The 19,331-nt window shown below is 37.5% G+C and overlaps 2 protein-coding genes across 4 annotated transcripts; one reads left to right on the forward strand and one right to left on the reverse strand.

The window, feature by feature from the left end:
- Nucleotides 1-1,084: 1,084 nt before the first annotated feature.
- On the reverse strand, nt 1,085-8,958 carry LOC139982055 (transcription factor BTF3 homolog 4-like). Its single transcript, XM_071994566.1, has 5 exons — nt 8,767-8,958; nt 6,510-6,689; nt 5,014-5,160; nt 4,228-4,330; nt 1,085-3,300 (listed from the first exon to the last, which is right to left on the reverse strand). Exons 2-5 carry the CDS (start codon nt 6,675-6,677, stop codon nt 3,257-3,259), a joined length of 462 nt encoding a protein of 153 aa, XP_071850667.1. The 5' UTR covers nt 6,678-6,689; nt 8,767-8,958; the 3' UTR covers nt 1,085-3,256.
- Nucleotides 8,959-9,340: 382 nt separating this feature from the next.
- On the forward strand, nt 9,341-15,736 carry LOC139982042 (uncharacterized). 3 transcript variants are annotated; one of them, XM_071994553.1, is made up of 4 exons: nt 9,341-9,614; nt 11,445-11,792; nt 12,309-12,420; nt 13,838-15,736. In XM_071994553.1, exons 2-4 carry the CDS (start codon nt 11,638-11,640, stop codon nt 14,054-14,056), a joined length of 486 nt encoding a protein of 161 aa, XP_071850654.1. In that variant the 5' UTR covers nt 9,341-9,614; nt 11,445-11,637; the 3' UTR covers nt 14,057-15,736. The 3 variants fall into 3 exon arrangements, 2 of the variants coding, with proteins under 2 accessions (XP_071850654.1, XP_071850645.1); XR_011797961.1 differs by lacking the exon at nt 11,445-11,792; XM_071994544.1 differs by lacking the exon at nt 9,341-9,614 and having other exon boundaries at nt 9,988-11,792.
- Nucleotides 15,737-19,331: the final 3,595 nt, after the last annotated feature.

The following is a 19,331-nucleotide window of genomic DNA, read 5'->3' on the forward strand; positions in this document are numbered from 1 at the left end:
TCTGTCGGCAAAAGGAGAAAAGGTGAAGAGAGCGGAAGGGGAAGAAAGAAGGAAAGCTGAATAGAGAAAAGGAGAATGGGAGCTTCTTCCGTGCCAAATTTGACTTAAAATATGCACCAGTTTGCATCTAAGGACGTTTCAAAACTAAAAATTTTCCAAAGGGGAGGGGTAGACCCCCTATACCCTTAGACCCCTCCCCCATTTCAGTCACCACTTCCAGATCCGTCGGCAAATCAAATTTGACTTAAGATATGCACCAGATTGCATCTAAGGACGTTTCAAAACTAAAAATTTTCCAAAGGGGAGGGGTAGACCCCCTATACCCTTAGACCCCTCCCCCATTTCAGTCACCACTTCCAGATCCGTCGGCAAATCAAATTTGACTTAAGATATGCACCAGATTGCATCTAAGGACGTTTCAAAACTAAAAATTTTCCAAAGGGGAGGGGGACACCCCCTCCCCTTAGACCCCTCCCCCATTTCAGTCACCACTTCCAGATCCGTCGGCAAATCAAATTTGACTTAAAATATACACCAGATTGCATCTAAGGACGTTTCAAAACTAAAAGTTTTCCAAAGGGGAGGGGGACACCCCCTATACCCTTAGACCCCTCCCCCATTTCAGTCACCACTTCCAGATCCGTCGGCAAATCAAATTTGACTTAAAATATGCACCAGATTGCATCTAAGGACGTTTCAAAACTAAAAATTTTCCAAAGGGGAGGGGTAGACCCCCTATACCCTTAGACCCCTCCCCCATTTCAGTCACCACTTCCAGATCCGTCGGCAAATCAAATTCTCCACACCCCCCCAACAAAAAACCCTTCGCTACGCCCCTGGTTCCCAGCTCAGCTTATGCAATGAGTTCACAACAGGGTGTGGTAGGGAACAGGATCAGGCAACCACCAGTTCAACATCAATGTATCTCACATGGTGATGTCTCCGATTTGTATTCCTATGCTCCCTGGTTCCAATACTGTTGCCGACAGTAACCGTTGATAATTTATCTGCTTCTTGCTAACAAATAGCATCAAATGACATTAAACACAACGGTAGATCATTGAAAGACTACAACAAAAAAGAATACAATTTGATTTCGTTTACTAAAATTTTCCACAATTACTTGTTAAGAATTCTATTGATATCACCTTAAAAGTTTACTTTAAAATGTTTTCAAAGCATTTCATAGATAATTATGTAGATGCAAAAATTTTCCAATTTCTCATCACGATAATAATTTCTTCGGCGACCGTTTGAAGTGGAATTCCATTTAAATCCGACATAAAAAATTCTACATGTAATGCATTATGGTTAAGAAATAAGCTGGTATTTTGCAAGAATCTTTTTGGAATTGTATTCCATTAACACACATCGAAAAGAAACATTTCCAAATTTTTCTCATTTGCATACTCTGAAAACCCAAGGTGAATATTATCAAATTGACCACTTTTAAGCAAGGCGGCCGCCAACACCCAATTATCACAGTAAGGCGTAATAGTTGGGGGAATATTGCATGGAGAGTGCCTTTCCATGAATAAAAGGATACACTTCCTGTTAATATTCATATCCTTCACAAAGCAGAACATTTCCTAGCGTGGGTGTGGATAATTGTTGGGTGCCGTAAAGGAAGCAACGTATACGCACATTGCTGCAAGAGTAGACCACTACTTCTTTGAGCTTTAATAGCACCATTGAATGATCAACAAATTAGCAATGTTGGTATCACTGACATAGATCCTACTAAATACTTTAATTTTCCAACACTGCAAATAATTAATAGGGCAAAAACCATCCTCAAGAGAAACAGCTCACAGCAAATAAAATGGCTACACTTAACACCCATTGCCCGATGCAATCACTGCCTCTACCTCTAGTAACCTCTCCCATACCTTCCCCCACCCCTCTGTCTTTATCATTCGAGCACCGTCCAATAACACCATCTTAGAATTGATCAAAGTTATGGAAATACACCTCTGTGTTGAGAAGGGCAATAAGCGGTGGGGTACTTAAAAGAATTATGAACTTAAAATACAATATGTGAAAACATGATATGGTCCAGTAAATACAGACATGCAAGGAACAAAAAAAAAGGTTTTCATCACAGCCACAATTAAAGGAAAAATAATTAATTTTGTGATGTCACTGGTCATAGATATACATTAATATACTGAGCATTAATGTATATCTATGACCATGGTAACATGGCTTCCAACCATCTAACTTTAAGTCTCTAAACCCTTTAGGTTAAACCGATGGTCCAAGGGTTTTTCAACATTGTGGAAACTATATCTTTAACACTAATAAATAAACAAATAATACAAAGATTAAGGCAGGTTTTAATACAAGTGTTAAAAAAATCTTGGATACTGCGAATAATTAAATACAATAAGAAAGAGAACAGAATGCATACATTGTATCTAAAATAACTAGTTAAAAAATACTATTTACCAATTACTCTCACCTCACCCTGCTCACAATCTATCAACCCAGCTTTCTCCTTTTGAAGAAGCATAAAAAAACAAATTTTTTAAAAACTGCCACAAACTTCTGGCAGCTCCTGACTGTTGACTTTGAGAACAGCATAGCTCACACTTTTTACAACAGCTTTTCTTGCATTTTTGGTGCAAAATTATTTCTGACAGTTCCAAGACTCACTATGATGTACAACCCTTAAATAGGGGTACCCCTAAGAGACCGCTTAGAATGGAAGCCAATGAGTTTATAAAATGTTACCAAAACCTTTCCATACTTTAAAAAAAAAATCATTTTGTTAATATTTGTGTTATGATGCAAACCAATTCCAAACATGCCATGTATTTTCCATGGTTGAGAGAAATAAAATTGAAAAAATTTCCAAGACCTAATCCACGTGCAAAATGATTTTTAAGAGTTTTCTCGACTTTTTCACGATTTTAAGAGTCAAGTCGTGTTTCCCAATAATAAGCTCCATGAATTGCCAATGTACTCGTGTTAATACAGCACCAACACAGCAAGAATGTCCCAAAATACAACCACCACTAAACCATTGCAGTCAGGCCCGAAGCTTTGCTCCAAAAAGCCAAACGTCTTCCTTTTCGAAGAGAATACCGTCTGCTTATAGTCTGCAAAGGTATACAGGTTACAACTCTCTTATCTAGTCATTCCGGGCTCGTACTTTGTTTTGGGCTATTCTAACAGCCCGCAGACAATGGCAACACTGCCTACATGTCTTCAATTCCGTTAAATATTCTCTGCTTCCAATTTCCGGCCGTCTCAGTTAAGCTTCTTCGTTTGACGGAGCGTCAAAATTTCCCACGAGATCTGCAAAATTGGACAAAAACAATTGAGAGGGTAAAGCTTGATATTTTAACAGTCTCAAGAGAAAACCATGTTTCAAATAAACTTTGTTGAAACCTTGAACCTCTAACTGTTGAGAAATATCAACCCGTCTGTGACCTTGACCTTTGAGATTGAATCACTATTGTTCTTCTACGTGTATAGGGCAATGGAAAAGCTCGCAATTGAAAAGACCAGGGTCTATGTATCACAGGAGATTAGGTCTACACCATTTTTACAGAGCATGTTCATACATTGAAATATCGTTAAGCTCCAAGTTACAATTTCTTGTAAAATTGATTGCCAACACTGTCCTTAAATTTGTTGCTTCAATGTGACTGACATGAGTTGGCTGGTTGTCAAGTTTCATTACACACAAAAAAAGGCAATGAAAAAATGGGGGGAAAACTGACAAAATTAAAGGCAATTTTCTTGCAAGACATTAAACCACTATCTAATAGTGTTCTTCATTTCAGTCCTTGTCCTCATACTTGTACTCTTAGCTAGGAAATTTAAAGGACTACACATGTAGTTGTACTTGCACTAAAAGTCTGGTCTCTACTCTTAACACCAGCCCAGATTGTTGTATGCACACAAGACAAAGGCCAGTGACCATCTGCTAAAATAGTGCTGTCCGCCAAAGAGAATTGCCAAAGACACTTGTTTATGTCTGTTACAAAAATGTAACAGATTTTGTTTTCTTTAGAAAGGTGTTGAAGTTTCTCTCTCAACACTAATGTAACAGTCTAACAATGTTATACTTTATACTTTATCCTCAAATCTTTAAGTGGATGTAAAACAATATGTTGCCAAACACAACTGCTTGCTTTGAATGCGAATATTTTCTTCTTCTTTTTTCTTCTTTTCTATTTCGGAAATGAGAGCAACCCCTTTTTTTAAGTGTTTCCTTACTTGGAACATCTTCATCTTCTTCTTCGATGGTCGGCTGCATGGCTCCAGCTGCATCTGCCTCAGCCATAGCGGACCTTTGTAAATCTTTTACCATATCAACACCCTGACACGGTGGGGGGAAAAAAAACACATTGTTATTTATATTATGCTCCAGTCAAGCATGAAATCATAGATGATCATGCAGGGATGATTAACCCACAGTAATATATATTTCGAGATGCTGCACCACCTAAGCTCAAACTGCCAAACATTTGAATACAAAAACCACGTTTTAACGCTCCTTTTGATGAGATATGATCAACTTGGAACATCAATATCCTCCTGCACCACCCCCCCCCTTCCCGTCTATCTGGTAAGGAATATCTCTTGTAAATATTTACAGTACTTAGCATGAGATCTAAAACTCCAGCATGGCTATAGGACATGAAAAATATGTTACACTCTGTCTATTCAGTCTGCAATGTCTACAACTATGTTGAGTCCATGATTCACAACTGCTTTTAAAAGTGCATTTAAGTTACATATTATTGAATGTGTAACTTCATTTACATCTGCACGGTATGTGAAAGATTCGGAAGACTTGAAAGGCTGTATGTAATTGATTAAATCATCAAAACCGATATGAAAGGGCTTTGTGCTAAAAAAATATATATATATTTTATATATTAAGGGGATTTCAAAGAGGTGTAGTAAAGGAGCAGGTGTAAGAGGGGTATGTTGAGAGGGTGGTGTTAGAGTATTGAATAACATGCGTTAAGGTTATCGAGAACGAGGAGATGTACTCACCAACTGATTCAGCATTCCTGGAAGCATATCTTCGATTCGTTTCATCTCTGGGTGACCGCTGATGGCAAACGTATTGGCAGCTGCAGATGCCTGCACCTTAGGGTTAGTGAAGTGGATTATGGACCCATCACTCTTCACCATATTAACCTATTGAAAATAACATCAATCATATAAGATTTCAACAGAATTACGTGGTGTCGATTTTGTCCCACTGGTCACTCGTGTTCTAACTTGACCGAGTATGTTACTCTCCGTGAGACATTTGTCTATCTGATCAATCCTTCAAGTTTGGAAATTATTTAGAAGGCATAGAAACATTCAGTGAAGTTTGTCAGAAAAGTTCTTTAACTTATCAAACTTTTCATAATTCTAGCTTGACAAAATTTGGGACAATCCTGCTGTTGTTCAAGGTTTTTTTTTTGTGTGGGTGGCTTGGATGTCAGAGTACACAAACAGAAGTAAATGTGGTGACAAATTTTGGGGAAATTACGGCAATTTTGAGGCCACCTTAGGCCTCCCAGGAGCAGCTTTAGAAAATTGCTTACAACCGAGTAAAGAGGTTTGTTTTCCAGTGACGAACATATCAGGCTATCACAGCGAAAAAACCTTTTTGATCATGATATAGAAATTTGAAAGGTGCCATGAATGGCCAATGTGTCAGCTTTCCAGTGAGGGGTCAGGTTAAGCATGTGAGAACTTCTACAAGGACTTGGAGACCACATTACTACATGATGATTTAGTGTGTAAGTTAAATGGGGAAAATTATATGGAGTATGCTACCTATGGAACCTGAAATCGGGACAAGTAGTATACAAGAAATGTCCGTCTGTTCTTCAAAGTATGTCACACCATTCTGCTATCTATATTTCACCCACTGATACAGGTAAAAATGTTTCCTTATCTTTGAGAACCAGGAAGACTGATAGTTTTCTGAAGATTGCTTTGTTTCTGAAGGGTTATAACTTTGGGAAAGTGGTCTTGATCGATATAAACTTGACTTTGCCCATGGTCCTTACCACAATGGTAACACATGGACCAATTGTGGATTGCCAGTATTAAAATTAAATCTAACCAAATTTTTTTGTTTTTTGTTGGTATATTAGATCCTCCTGCAAGCAGGAACTCGCGAAGAAGCCTCATTGGCTTATCAAAGCCGCAAGCTGACCGAAGTCAGTCTCTTAGATTCATATTTAACGTCCATGATTATGAATTGTCAATTGTCAACAAGTCGGTCACTGGACGACATACATTAATCTGGGAGTGACTCGAACCGGGCACCGTATGATTGAAAGGCACCAGCGTTAACCACTGTGCTAACACTCCACATAGAAGTGGAACTAACACATTGAATTAATGTTGCACTAACACATAGCATTAATCATTAACACATTGAATTAATGTTGCACAGTGTTTTTCTCAGAAACATAAAACATTGGGTATGCTTAATCAAAACCATTTTAGACGCAGAGTAAAACACTTCCACCACCATCTCATACCTCTTCGATGCCATGGATACTATTGACAGCCAGCCTCCTGAGAACGTTCCCTAGCTTCTTGTCATCACCTTTTGCTGTTTTATGAACCACCTTTCTCTTTCTCCTGGTAGTACCTTTGCCTCCTATTCTCACATCTTTGACCTGAGCTTGTAACTTTTCTTTATTCATCCTGTTGCAATTCTATCTCGGTAGTGAAATTATTGTGAAATGAATGGAAAGTTAAGTTGAAATACTGAGAGAGATACAAAACATAAAAGTGGTCACCAGTGGTTCACCAGGTACTCGCTCGTCACTGTCTTTTACCCGGGTCAGAAGTTACTTTGGTCGTTTTTATTTAAATATATTTTTTTTATTCAACAATGTAACAAAAAGTGACAGTGACTTTCACTTTTGCAAGGTTACTGAAGCCTAAGTTAACCACACAACTGATGTGCCCAAGTTCTCTCCACCCCCCCCCCCCCCCCGGTAATATCAAGCACTCAAGAGTCAGAGACAAGCAATGGGCAATGCTAGAAGTTTGCAAACACTTTGATAACCTTTGACCTATCCTATCGCAAGTTTGAAGCATTCTTTCTTGTGGCTGCTTATAATCTCATATGGCATTGACATTTCTATGCAATTTATTTTCCACAACTACCAACTGATGAGCATTTAAATGAAAATCTGGTCCGTTTGAAAGCTATCACAGTCAAAATCTGAGCTGGAATAACTTCTCATTCTAGTACAACTAGCTATCACTGGCTTTCCTCCTTAATATCAGATCTATTGCTCATGAGAACAAGCATTTTAAATGATTCAATGTTTGAATATTCCTTGTTTCAAAATGGGTCATTCCATACAAAATTAACCAAAGGCTTGGCCGGCCACCTCTACAACATGTGATGAAAAAGTTCATGGAAATGTAGCTAAAAACTGATCATCAGCACTCGATAGATATTTATTGTGAAAGCTTCAGTTATAGGTATGTATTTTGGAAACAATGTTTCAATTCCGATAATTGCACATACATGTCCAAGGAGATGAAGTTTAATGCACATTTCTGGAGAGAATGTTACTAGTCTGTATAATGATGAAAGTGTGTACACAGAAAAGGAATTTGGCATTGTTATACACTCACAGTCTGCCTAGCCTACCTGATTTTATGTGGCCCCTATATTATTTCACTAGCATGAAGTGCTGAACTAAGTGAAAAGAGTTAACAGCACTCAAGTACAGGGTTAATTGTTTGGCTTTTATAGTCCGGGAGCAAGGGATATTTTTTGCTTAATACATAGGTCCAATACAGACCTTCAACATACAAAACTGTAACTTTTAGTTTCAGCATACGGCATCGCAATTTTGGCCCATATGTCAAGGTCATACTTTGTCCAAACACACAAAATGCCACTTTTCATAAAAAGTATCTCCCAAAGTGAGTGGTATAAGTGGCTCCTATATAAGCAACACCTTTTAAGCCCTATAGGCTGGTTGTAACCTGACAATTTGGCTTCTCTAGCAATTTTTGTTTACTGATAAGATGTGACCAAAATGGCCCAGCAAACATGGAGGTGGGATATTTTACATTTATGAGGCATTATATCGCTGTACCAGTTATTCCAATCACCATTTATCAATATTCTTTTGAAATTGATGGCCACAACTTGGCCTAGGCAGCTATTTTCAGGACCCTGGCATGTTTTATCAAGAATTTATGAGGACTCAACAAGGCACATTCAGTCGCACATGGCATCTCAACTTTAACATCTCAACTTTAAATTTTGCACACCTTCCTAACTCACTAGTAGGCCTAATATCAGTATTTGACAAAGTATCCGATTGAGCCTAGGCTATGTAGCCTGTCCCAGGGAAACCTTTGGAAATCTCAATATAACTGACCTGAATTCTGACAAAGAAAACAAACTGTGCATTATCTGGCCTAGCCTATGCCTAGTTTCCTACGCTATGACTTTTTTCTGAGTCAAAAAGGGAATTTCTTCGGCATAAGCCACAACAAAGCGTGGCATAAAGAGGAAAAAATTAAACTTTTGATCATCTTATTCGTTGAAGTTCATAGTACAAACTGCACAACTAACTGTGCAGACTAACGTAAGGCTACTCAAGTCTACAGTAGGCCCATCTGAGTGTTCCTGTATAGCCTAGCTAATGCCTACTACTAGTACTAGCACTATTATTAGTAATAGATAGCCTATGCTAGGCTAGTATAACAATAACCCTAACTTGGTCTAGACCTATAAATCCTGCGATTATGCATCCTTGCCGTTGTCTATATCCGATTTCAATTTCCGATTTCAATTTGATGTCTTAATCTGCTTCAAGTTGTTGATTTGATTGTGCATATGCCTCCAACACTAGAATTGGAAAACCTCAGTCCGAGTTCCGCGTGGATCCAGCTGTACATTGAATGTAGAATACTGTGAGTGATGGCTCGATGTATAACGTTTTCTATACTATATTGTACCTGCAATAGTGAATGGGCTCTCCCACATGGCCGTCTTCTGTTTACATATTTGCCATGCACAACCCAAACCACTAAATCAGAGCCGAACGGCTGTGCACTAAATATTTTAATAGCTCCCTCTCTTTGCAGCCCTTTCGCCTTATTAGTCCATCTCTCGTATACAACTGGTATGTTTCGAAACTTTGACGTAAAGCAAACTGTAAAATGTTTTACTTCTGGGTTTCAATAATAACATAGATAAATATAAAGAAGCTTTACTTCTATGCCCGGTACTTGAAAGATATTGTGTTGTTAGCCGGACATTAAATTTTGAGGTAATACGACAGGATATCTTATATTCAAAGAAGGATATATGTTATACGTTGTGACACCAAGACCTCAAGTTTTTTTCATCTCTCAAGACAAGTTATAATGTGGCAAGTTGCATTGCCTCGAGAAGTACGGTATTGCATGATACTACATGACAAGTGACGTACACGTAGAAAGCTGTGACGTAACCATCGAATGGGCGTAACCAAGCATGGACCTCACTGTACTTGCGCAACTGGGGTATTATTTTTACGGCGGCTTCTTCGAACGATTGTACCGTGATCACACAACAGCGTAAAACAGTGTGCCTTATTGGTGAAAATCGCCCGATTTCTGTTGTAAGTAACCAAAATACTCATGCCTTATCATCTGAACTAAAATAGCTAACTTAAAGTGGCATAGGCCTAAAGTCGAAGATAATAGTACTGCCTGGCCTAGTACCACTGAGTACTCTAGTAGCCTACTAATACTTTTACTATAGTTAATATAGTAAAGGCTTCATAATTGACGAACCTTCAAATATTACTAGGCCTACTGCTAGATTGTACCATAGCATTGATACAGCAGGCAACCTAAACCTTTTTGCAGCGAAGCAGTTACATATTTCATGAGATTGAAATGTTGAATCCATTTCAGGGGCCTATGCCACATGACGAACAAATTGTGTTTTCTTTAAAGCTTTTCCACCTCCCCCCCCCACAAATTTTGGCATTAATTCTAAAAGATATAGCATGGTGGGCTCGTAATTGACGCACTTAAGGATTGAATTGACGATGTCGGTCAACATAAAATCAAAATCACTCAACTGCCTGCACTTTTCATATGTTTAGTCCCTCAGAAATGTAATGATCTCAAAATATTTATTGTTCTGTGCCTACGCAATGAACAATTGAGAAGAATTTGAACACAAAATGTCTGCTGTGTCAAGTTCTTTCATACCCCTAAATTGACACATTCGTCGATAAGCTAACTGTAGTGTAGGCCTAAGTATACATCCATTGACTTTGGATGCTGTTTGCTATGCTCTGAACCTCTAAGCTTAGACAGGTCAGGTCCCAGAGAGTAGTGGTATCATATTGAAGTAATTTTTGTTATTTTTAGGGAGTAAGATTTCCAAATGTCCAAAAAATGTGTTAAACTGGGGGGAGGGTGTTAAAAGCTTAAAAAATGCCACAATTTGGTCAGCAAGTAGCTGAAATGGATTCAAACTCATGAAATATGTAATTCTGCTTGACTGCAAAAAGTTTAGGTGGCCTTCTGTATCGTTGCAAGTAATAATTGAAGGTGCGTCAATTACGGGGGTGCGTCAATTATGAAGCCTTTACTATAGTTGATTTGGCCTTTGCTCCAGTTATTTCTGTTGAAATGCTAGCAGTACTAGATAGTACAATAGCTGATCACTTCATACTTTTTAAGGAGTTATTCCCAGAGGAAAGGTTAAAGCCAAAGCAACACTACCTTTTGCATTATGCTGACCGGCCAATTAAAAGCAATCTGGTGTATGCGGTTTGAAGCAAAGCACCAAGAGCTGAAATCGTATGCCACTATTTCCAAGAATTTTAAAATATTTGCTTAACAGTTGCAAGCAGAGTTCAAATGAAGCAGGCATGTTATCTGTTTGCTGAAAATTTCTTAAAGCCAGAACTTGAAATCAAAGTAGCTTCCAAAAATTGCTGCTTAGAAAAGGATATTACTCAATGGGTATCAATACAAGGTATAAAGGTTGATGACTTTGAAATTTGTCAGTCTATTAAGATTAGTGGTGTTGACTATCAAGCATATGGCAGTTGTTATGAATGGAGACAACAAGAATGATTTGACATTGGTCTAATCAGGGTGTTGCTGGCAATAGGAGAAGATATGTGGTTAATTGTTGAAAAGTATGCAGTCCAACATATTCAAAATGTTAGGTCATACAAACTGGTACAAAGGAAAGGTTTGTGCTTTGTAGGAATAGAAGATCTGAAAGATTTTTATCCTTTAAGCATTTACAATGTTTTTGGCCAGTGTTTTGTGGTCCTAAAACATAGAATATGCTTGGAGTAATCAAAGTAAAATCTGACTAGAGAAATTTGTTTAAGAATTGACTTTCTGCTGGTATTTCATGAGGTGTCAGTTTGCCAAGGTATATTTCAAAATTTGGTGTTTTATTTTGTTTCCCAAAACAGGTGTTGGAGCTAAAACTATCACCACTTTAACATCACCCACCACCATGAAAATTCTTGTTGAGTATGGTCATTCTAGGAAAGTAATTGAACTAGAAAATGAAGATACACTGTTCTCTGAGTCATTATACAATACTCTCTGCATAATGATGAGTGTTCCATTTTCATCAGAAGAAACATTTTTTCCAGTACTTTAATGAGGATTTTAAGTCATGGGTTGACCTTGAGCTTGGAACCAAAGTTTCCTAGATTGGCCAAAAGTATCACCTTACTGGGAAGATGCTACCTCAAGAGTGTCAAGAATGGTAATAAACATGACAAGATCAAAGAAATTCTACACAGGTGTGACAGGTAAGTCTTCAACTGTAATTTTAGTCAGTTTAAATCTCTACCAGTGTTCTAGACCTACTAGGAGGCTTGGGTGTTTAGCCTTACGCCCCTTCAAAAGCTTTACGCTCCCAACGATCCCCACTCCAGTGTGGACAGACTATACCCCCACAGACCCCAAGAAATCGTTCAAAGGTAAATAGATAGGAATGCGTAATAGAGTGTTCTTTTGTGTTCATTTTTATCTTCTAAATCACAAACAGATCTAGTACCTTTCAAAAAACCTATTATCCCTTACATAAAATATTAGTCCCCTAAGGGTGCAAAAATGTTTTTGTTTTGTTGCGATTGAGGAAATCCAAAACGTTTCAAAGGCAAAGACCACATTTCTTTATTTCGTGGGCCGACCTGTTGCTATGTTCATTGCGTGTACTTATGACATTTTTTACCCTTCTTAAAATCATGAATCGTGTATCAAACGTAAATCTATGTATGACGCAAACCATCATATTGTGTTCTTCACCATTGTTATTATTCCAGGAATATAAGAAGCTCTGAGGAAGACAGAACAGAGGAACAGAATAAAGCAGGATTACAGTTGCTACCATTGCTGCTACGGGAAAATGAAGAAGACTTCGTTTCCTACACAAATGTAAGATCAAAGTTTGAAAAGAATATTTGTGATCTTGGCATGTTTGGTATCACCTGTTTTCATGTTCTGAGTAAAATAGCATATCTTATGCAGGTGTAGATTCAGGGTGTGATTAATCATCCGAAGCCCCTTCCACCTTCACATGCTGATGAAAATGCTTAAAATTTCATTATCCTGATTATGATTATGAGTCAGTATCCAGGAAATTGCATATAAAATGGGCTTCTTTAGTTTCAAAATTCTGGCAGAAGACTCACAGGACATACTGTAGATAACAGGCAAGTCTTCGGTGCTCTTTTGGCCACCCACCACTTTCTACAGAACCTGCCTCTGACGTGTGTCATGTCAAGTGTCATGTCATGCTTGTAGTTATAGGTGAAATCAAGTATGATGCATTAATGGATGCAGAATTTAATTTACAGGCTCATTTTAGGGCATGTTTAGTCTTATTGCATTTAACAGTTTTCAACATGAAATCTTTGAAGTATCTCAAACCTAAGCATATAGGCTTTACGCCAGTGTCAACTTTGTGCATCTGATGATATGTATAGGGTAGATGTACAGTGTTCTTTGTCAGCAGGGCTGAAAAAATATACCAGATTATACAAAAGTGTATATAACTTGAACACATGTATTGTAGTAGATGTCATTTGAGGTAACAATCGATCTTGTAGTGATGTTAGCTCAATACAACTCACTTAAGTGATCATCTTTATTTAATTATCTTATTTAGTTTATATTTAATATCCCAATGTATTGTGAATCTATTGATCGTTGAAGACTTCAACGCTGATTGGTGGAAAGCCCAGCTATGTTAATTTTGATTAGGTGACCACTTGTTGTGCTGTTCCAGTGGTCTGCAGATGGTCTCTGCCACCTATTAAGAGCAGGCCTACTCAAATTGCCATTAGCAATTATCAAAGCAAAGCAAACTGAATCTTTACAGAAGGGATTTTGCCTCTCATCTTATTCCTTACAGCGAGATGAGTTAGCAAGTAATATTTATGAGATTTATGTTTTGCAACTGTAGCCAATGTGTTGCTCCTGTTGTTATCAAAGATTACAATATACTTATTGCATCCATTGTAGTCAACTCCTCAAGGACTTAAAGCATTTGTGTCTAAATCATAACCTTTCTTGTGTATTCTTTATTAATAGTCTTCCAGCATGACAACAAGAACAACATCCCATTTTATGATAAAAGTTTAGTTGGTTGTATATATCATTACTATGGGTAAAACTTACCATAGAAGCACCAATGAGTCATATAGGGATGCACACATATATGGGAAGGACAATTGTCCACGCATGGACCAAATGTAATGCACTGCAAAGAGAAAGACATGTCTTATCCTGTCATTATAAACCTGTTGCATTATGACATTTTGTATGTATGTATTGTTTTTATTCATTTCAGACTTCAAACGAATTTCAAAAGATTGCAGAGTCAGTGTCAACCCCAAAAATTCTAATCAGTGAAAGTACATGTGCCATTGCTGCTGAGTCCCAAGTGGTCAAGGAAGGTGATTCTGTGGACAGCCTCATTCATCTCATCAGTATGTTTTATTGTGTAAATATTGAATACCCGAGATCATGTAACTGTACATTTACATATGTACAAAAAAGAGATTTTTGAAATCACTGACAACCAGGCGCGAAGCCAAGGGGGGGAGAAGGGGGCAGCCGCCCCCCCCTTGAGCATTTTTTTTTTTTATTAATGTTTTTATGATATCGCTAGTATATTCAAAAGAGAAAATGCTAAGATGCAACTTACAAGGCCTGGGAAGTGCCATATCCAGCGATCTGGGAGGCATTTTCAGCCAAAATTTTCCCAAGCGGTCTCACGTGAACATGTAACATTAAGCGAATCCAGCACAGCTACTATACGATAGCAGGAAAGAGAATTAGCAGGTAAAAGTGACTATACAAAAGCTTGGAAGCACAATCTAACTGCATGTTTTTCTTCAAAGAAAGTTTTTTTTTAAAGTTTTGGAATTCTTTGCTAGGCCTGGTGTAGATTCAGCATTGTTCATTAGGTTGGGATTGACTGATGAAAAAGTAATGCATTGAAAAATGAAATTTTAAAACATTGAGTGGGTGAGAGGGTAGCAAATTTGTAGTTTGTTGAAATATATTCCTCCAGGGGAAAAGCCCTTTAATTGCAAAGTTATCATATAATGAACTGTGAGAAAAGAAAAAAACTGTGGTCATTCATCAGGTTGCCCCCAGCTATTTGAAAATAATATATGATAGAGATGTTGGATCACTAGGAAAATCGTTGCTTGTCGACTGACAGTACACATGGGATGCTATGTGGTGTTGCGATTAATTATTTCAAATAATGGTGACATATAATATTTGTATATATTTTTAAATTGTAATTGATTGCTTGTTCTTGATTCATATGACACTTTGTTGTAAACACCTATTTTGTCTATGGGGAGAAGGTGTAAGCTTGGTTAAATTAGGAAAATTGTTGCGAGTAGACAGGTGGTATTTAAAAGGTGTTCGGTGGTATTGTCATTTTTTCAGCTTTTCATTTTGTTTATTAATTAAATAATGCTTAACATATAATCTTTGTGAATGTTTTAATTGTAATTGATGGTTTGTTCTTGCTTCAAATGATAGTGTTTGTTTATATGTAACCTTAGGTAAATAAGAAAAAAATTGTTGGTTAGGCATGACGTGCTATAGTAGGTGTTTAGATGTGAGATTTGGTTGTAATAAGGTGACCTGATATGAATCAATGTTATATATCGAGAAGCTCTTTTGAATTCTTGATTGTATGGTCACCGCATCCTACACCGCATTTTGAGAGATTTTTCATGCTGTATTTTTTTTATATATAATACTAGACATAAATGTTTGTATATTATTAAATTGAAATTGATTTATCTCTTCTTATCTTTATAATTTGTAGTTGATTATGTTTAACTTGTTTGAATTCGTTTTTTTTTCTTTATGGGTGAGGGTGTAATGCTAACAGTCCCTTCATTCTGACACTGCCAAGGCATGAAATGATGTCATTAGAACGATTTTACTCAGTCATGTATATAAGATGGGTGTTAGAGCTAAAGGTGGTCGGAGTTAAAATAAGGACAAAAGTATTGGAGACCAATTTTGTCAGTTTCAAACTCACTCTCTAAGTTTCACTTGTAAAAGCAGCCCGCCCTTTACCACATATAGGTGCTTGTTTCATGTGTTGTTATCTTTAGTGATACATATACAATACTTAACTGTACATTTTTAAATTTTCATTGATTATCTTTGCATGGTATTATTTGTTGGGTTTTAATAAATATTTCTTACTTTAAAATCAAGTTTGAATCATTTTCAGTCTCACAGCTCTTACTATTCTTTTTATTATTCTGTACATTAATCTTGAAAGGCAGAGAATTCCATCATATACATAAATTTTCCACGCAAATATATGTACTGTGTAAATAGTATTCTGAACAGATAATTGAAAGATGATCTCTAAATTCTATAATTAGGAAGACTAAAACTGAATCCGTTGAAGGTAACTCCAAAAGTGGTAATATTTCAGGAAACACTTGCGTTTTTAAGGAGAAAACACCGTTTACGGTTGCAGCAACTCGTGATGAAGCACGCAAAACAGGATGAACGTTTAACCAAGATACGGTTAACATCTCATGGATTAACCTGAGGAAACCGACTTTTGGTTGCAGCAACTTTAAACCATTTTCAAGTAAACGTTTACGATTTCATTTAAAGTGTAGCGGATGAGGTGTAATTTGTTCGTTTTTGGAGACACCCCTACTTGGGTCCCTGCCCCCCCCCCATGTTTTTTGCCCCTCACGTCCTAATGCAAAAATAAACTCCGTATCGAGCACTACCAGATAAGATACACATTGCCCTATTTTGCGACAAAAGGGTTTTTGACCTAAAAAACCTTGCAGTTTTGGCTAAAAAATATACTCGCCCAAATGACGTCACAGGGATCAATCGATTCCCAGGAGCCCGAATCCGCAGCTCCCAGGTCCATATCTGCTTCAGTTTAGTAGGTATGGGTCCCAAAGACCCCTGTAAACATACGTGTTCTAAATTCTATATTACGTGCAAATTCGGGAAACCCCCTCTTTTTGACCCCTCCTCCTGTCCCCTCTGAAAGACCCATCGACTTCCCAATTTCAGGTGGAGTAGAAGAGACGCATGTCTTTGATATTTACCAATTACGTGTCATTATCTGGTCAGGAAAGGTATTTTGTCTATATCATTTCTATTCACCCCAAAATAGGTGTTTTTGTATTGAAAACTATAAAAAAGTACCTCTTTTGGAACCCCCTCCTATCCACTGAGGGTATCTAACGGAGTTGCATTTTTCATATGTGGTAGACAAGAGATTCAGTTGGTTGTAGACACTTCATACAGTTAAATTAATTCTCGGGAAGGGGGTATAGCCTATACGTTTCCGAGGCTCCCCCCCCCCCAAAAAAAATAGGTGTTTTCACCGGTAATACTGTTATCATGATATGGTTAAAAGCCGACTTTAAAACTTTGGAGCATTACCATGGTTACTGGGGTGGTTCGATTACGCAGTTCTTTTCAGGGCACCACCGCTATGGTGTCTGTCTTCTATTATCGGAAGTCCCGTTCCCATCGGGTCCCCCTGTCGATGTAGCGTGACATCAAAGTGACCGCTTTTTTCACATCTTTTCACTCATACCTCAGTAATGGATTCAGCATGTCCGAATCTATTAGGAACAATATTTTCATTGAGTTTGCGCGAGGTCGAATTTATGACGTCATCTGGCGGGGGCGCTATTTTCAGCTGGAAAAAATAATTTAGCCAAGTTGCTTTAAATTAAAGATTTAGTTAGAACTGATAATAAGAGATTATGTAAAGGCTGTTTGAGCTGCTTCCGGTCTTTGGTTGGTTTTTAATAAAAAAATTAGTATTTTTTATGAATATATAGGTTACGCCTCCATTTTGTCAAATGTAAAGGAACAAAATTAAAACTCAGAGAGTCGATTGGCAATGTCTAGAAGTAATTTTACTGCTATTTATGAGGTAATTGATGATTTAGTTTTGTAGAAATTAATAATAACGCTTATGATGGCGTCACTTCCGGCCAGAACAAATTGGCAAAAAAAAACGGCACATATTTTGTACATCATAACGTGATAAGTCTTCAGTGTAAGTTACAGGGTTATAACACATTCCTCCGCTCTCAAAAACGCACCCCTAGAACATTTTTTACAGCGCCCTCATTCCCAGAGTAAACGACTTGAAACAAGTTTAAAGGTATCACGTAATAGTACGGATCAAGTTACATCACGACACCAATTTGTATCACGAAAAATTATTTCGTGTACACACAGGAGTCGAATATGCTAACCCTCAGCTAATCCTAGCTAACCCTAGGGTTAGGGTTAACTTTGAGTGGCCGCCATCTTGATTTGGTATGACCTTATGTCAAAATGAAACTTTTTGACCCTTTTTGGAGGTCCGAATTATTATCTCCTATAAAAATTTGAATTGTTGGGGGACTTTCATTTTTTACCTTTGATTTACCTTTGAACCGATGACCTCATCGCCGAACTTTTCACGTGACTGTTTCTTATGACGTCACACGTCATCGTTGCAAGTTTCGTGAAAATCGGTCACTCCTACGCGTTTTAACATATCTTTGAAAAAACGACACTTTTGACCTTTGACCCAATATAACTCCTGAACCGGAAGTCATATATACTTCCACTTTGGATATGTTAGTGCCTTATTGACCCTCAGTACCCAAAAAAAAACTTGGAGGTCAAAGGTCAAAGGTTACGATTTTCGACCTTAACTCTAGGTTAGTCAACTAAAAAATTAGATTTACAGGTAGTATAGTAGTTCACATTCAGTTTTTTACTTTATAAAAAAGTCATGTGACCGGAAGTGACCGAAACTGTTGGGGGAGTGTACAATAACATCAGACCCAGCCCGGATAATATATTGGACCTCCCGACCCCCCAATTTTTGAGATTGCCATTCAAAATACACTATGGACTTGAGAGTATAGACAATCGTCTCATCACTAAATCTTGTTCCCCAATTGATTGTCTTTCTTATGTCATTTTTAGAAAAAAAATCCAAACAGTTAGCAATTATTAAGTTTCACTCCAACGAGGATGATACAGTTGCAGTTCCTTCTTCGTAAAACACATACCAAAATAAGTTGTAGCCTACTCTATAATACACAAGTTCTGACATGTTTAAGGTTGCATATAACCCTGTATTTGAATAGTTCATTCCCTTTCATACATATAACAAGGCTATCATAAAAATATGATGACAGTAAAACTGCCAAAAATTAGGATTAACTTTCTGCAACATTTTGATTACAAAACACTGGTATTTACTTAAACACTTAAGATAACGATCTAACACGGATAGGGTTTCAATTAAGCTACTGTAAGGCTTTCTGATCCTTGGGTCTCTACACTAAACTTGAACTGTTGATTTCGCGTCTCTGAAATGGTAATTCTCGGCTGCCGTACATTAAAAACTCACTGCTATCCAATCAGAACGGATTTTAATTAACCCCGCCCACGTTAACGCCCTCCCAATGCCGCGTTTTGGTCGGTACTAGCTTAGTGATGTGACGTTTCAAACAATGTACAGAATCCTTTAACAAACTTTACTTGAAGAAAACTTTGCAAGCATAGTTAGCGTGCATGGGTCACTCGATTAGTACTCCGTGTGGGGGAAGCAATTCATAATAATGTGGTAATGCAATTACCAATCGTGGTACATCCAATCATATTTACTATTTCAATTTGAAAACGTTTGTGTTTAGGAAAAGTAATCTTTCAAGTAGAAATTTGTCGCTTTTTCCTAAATTTGAGGGGTGAAACTTTCTGCTATCAGTATGTTCTCTCGAAAAGCAGGGACATTGTTATAATTTGGG

The sequence above is a fragment of the Apostichopus japonicus genome, chromosome 2 (genome assembly GCF_037975245.1).
Source record: "Apostichopus japonicus isolate 1M-3 chromosome 2, ASM3797524v1, whole genome shotgun sequence".
Classification (NCBI taxonomy): Eukaryota; Metazoa; Echinodermata; class Holothuroidea; order Aspidochirotida; family Stichopodidae; genus Apostichopus; species Apostichopus japonicus.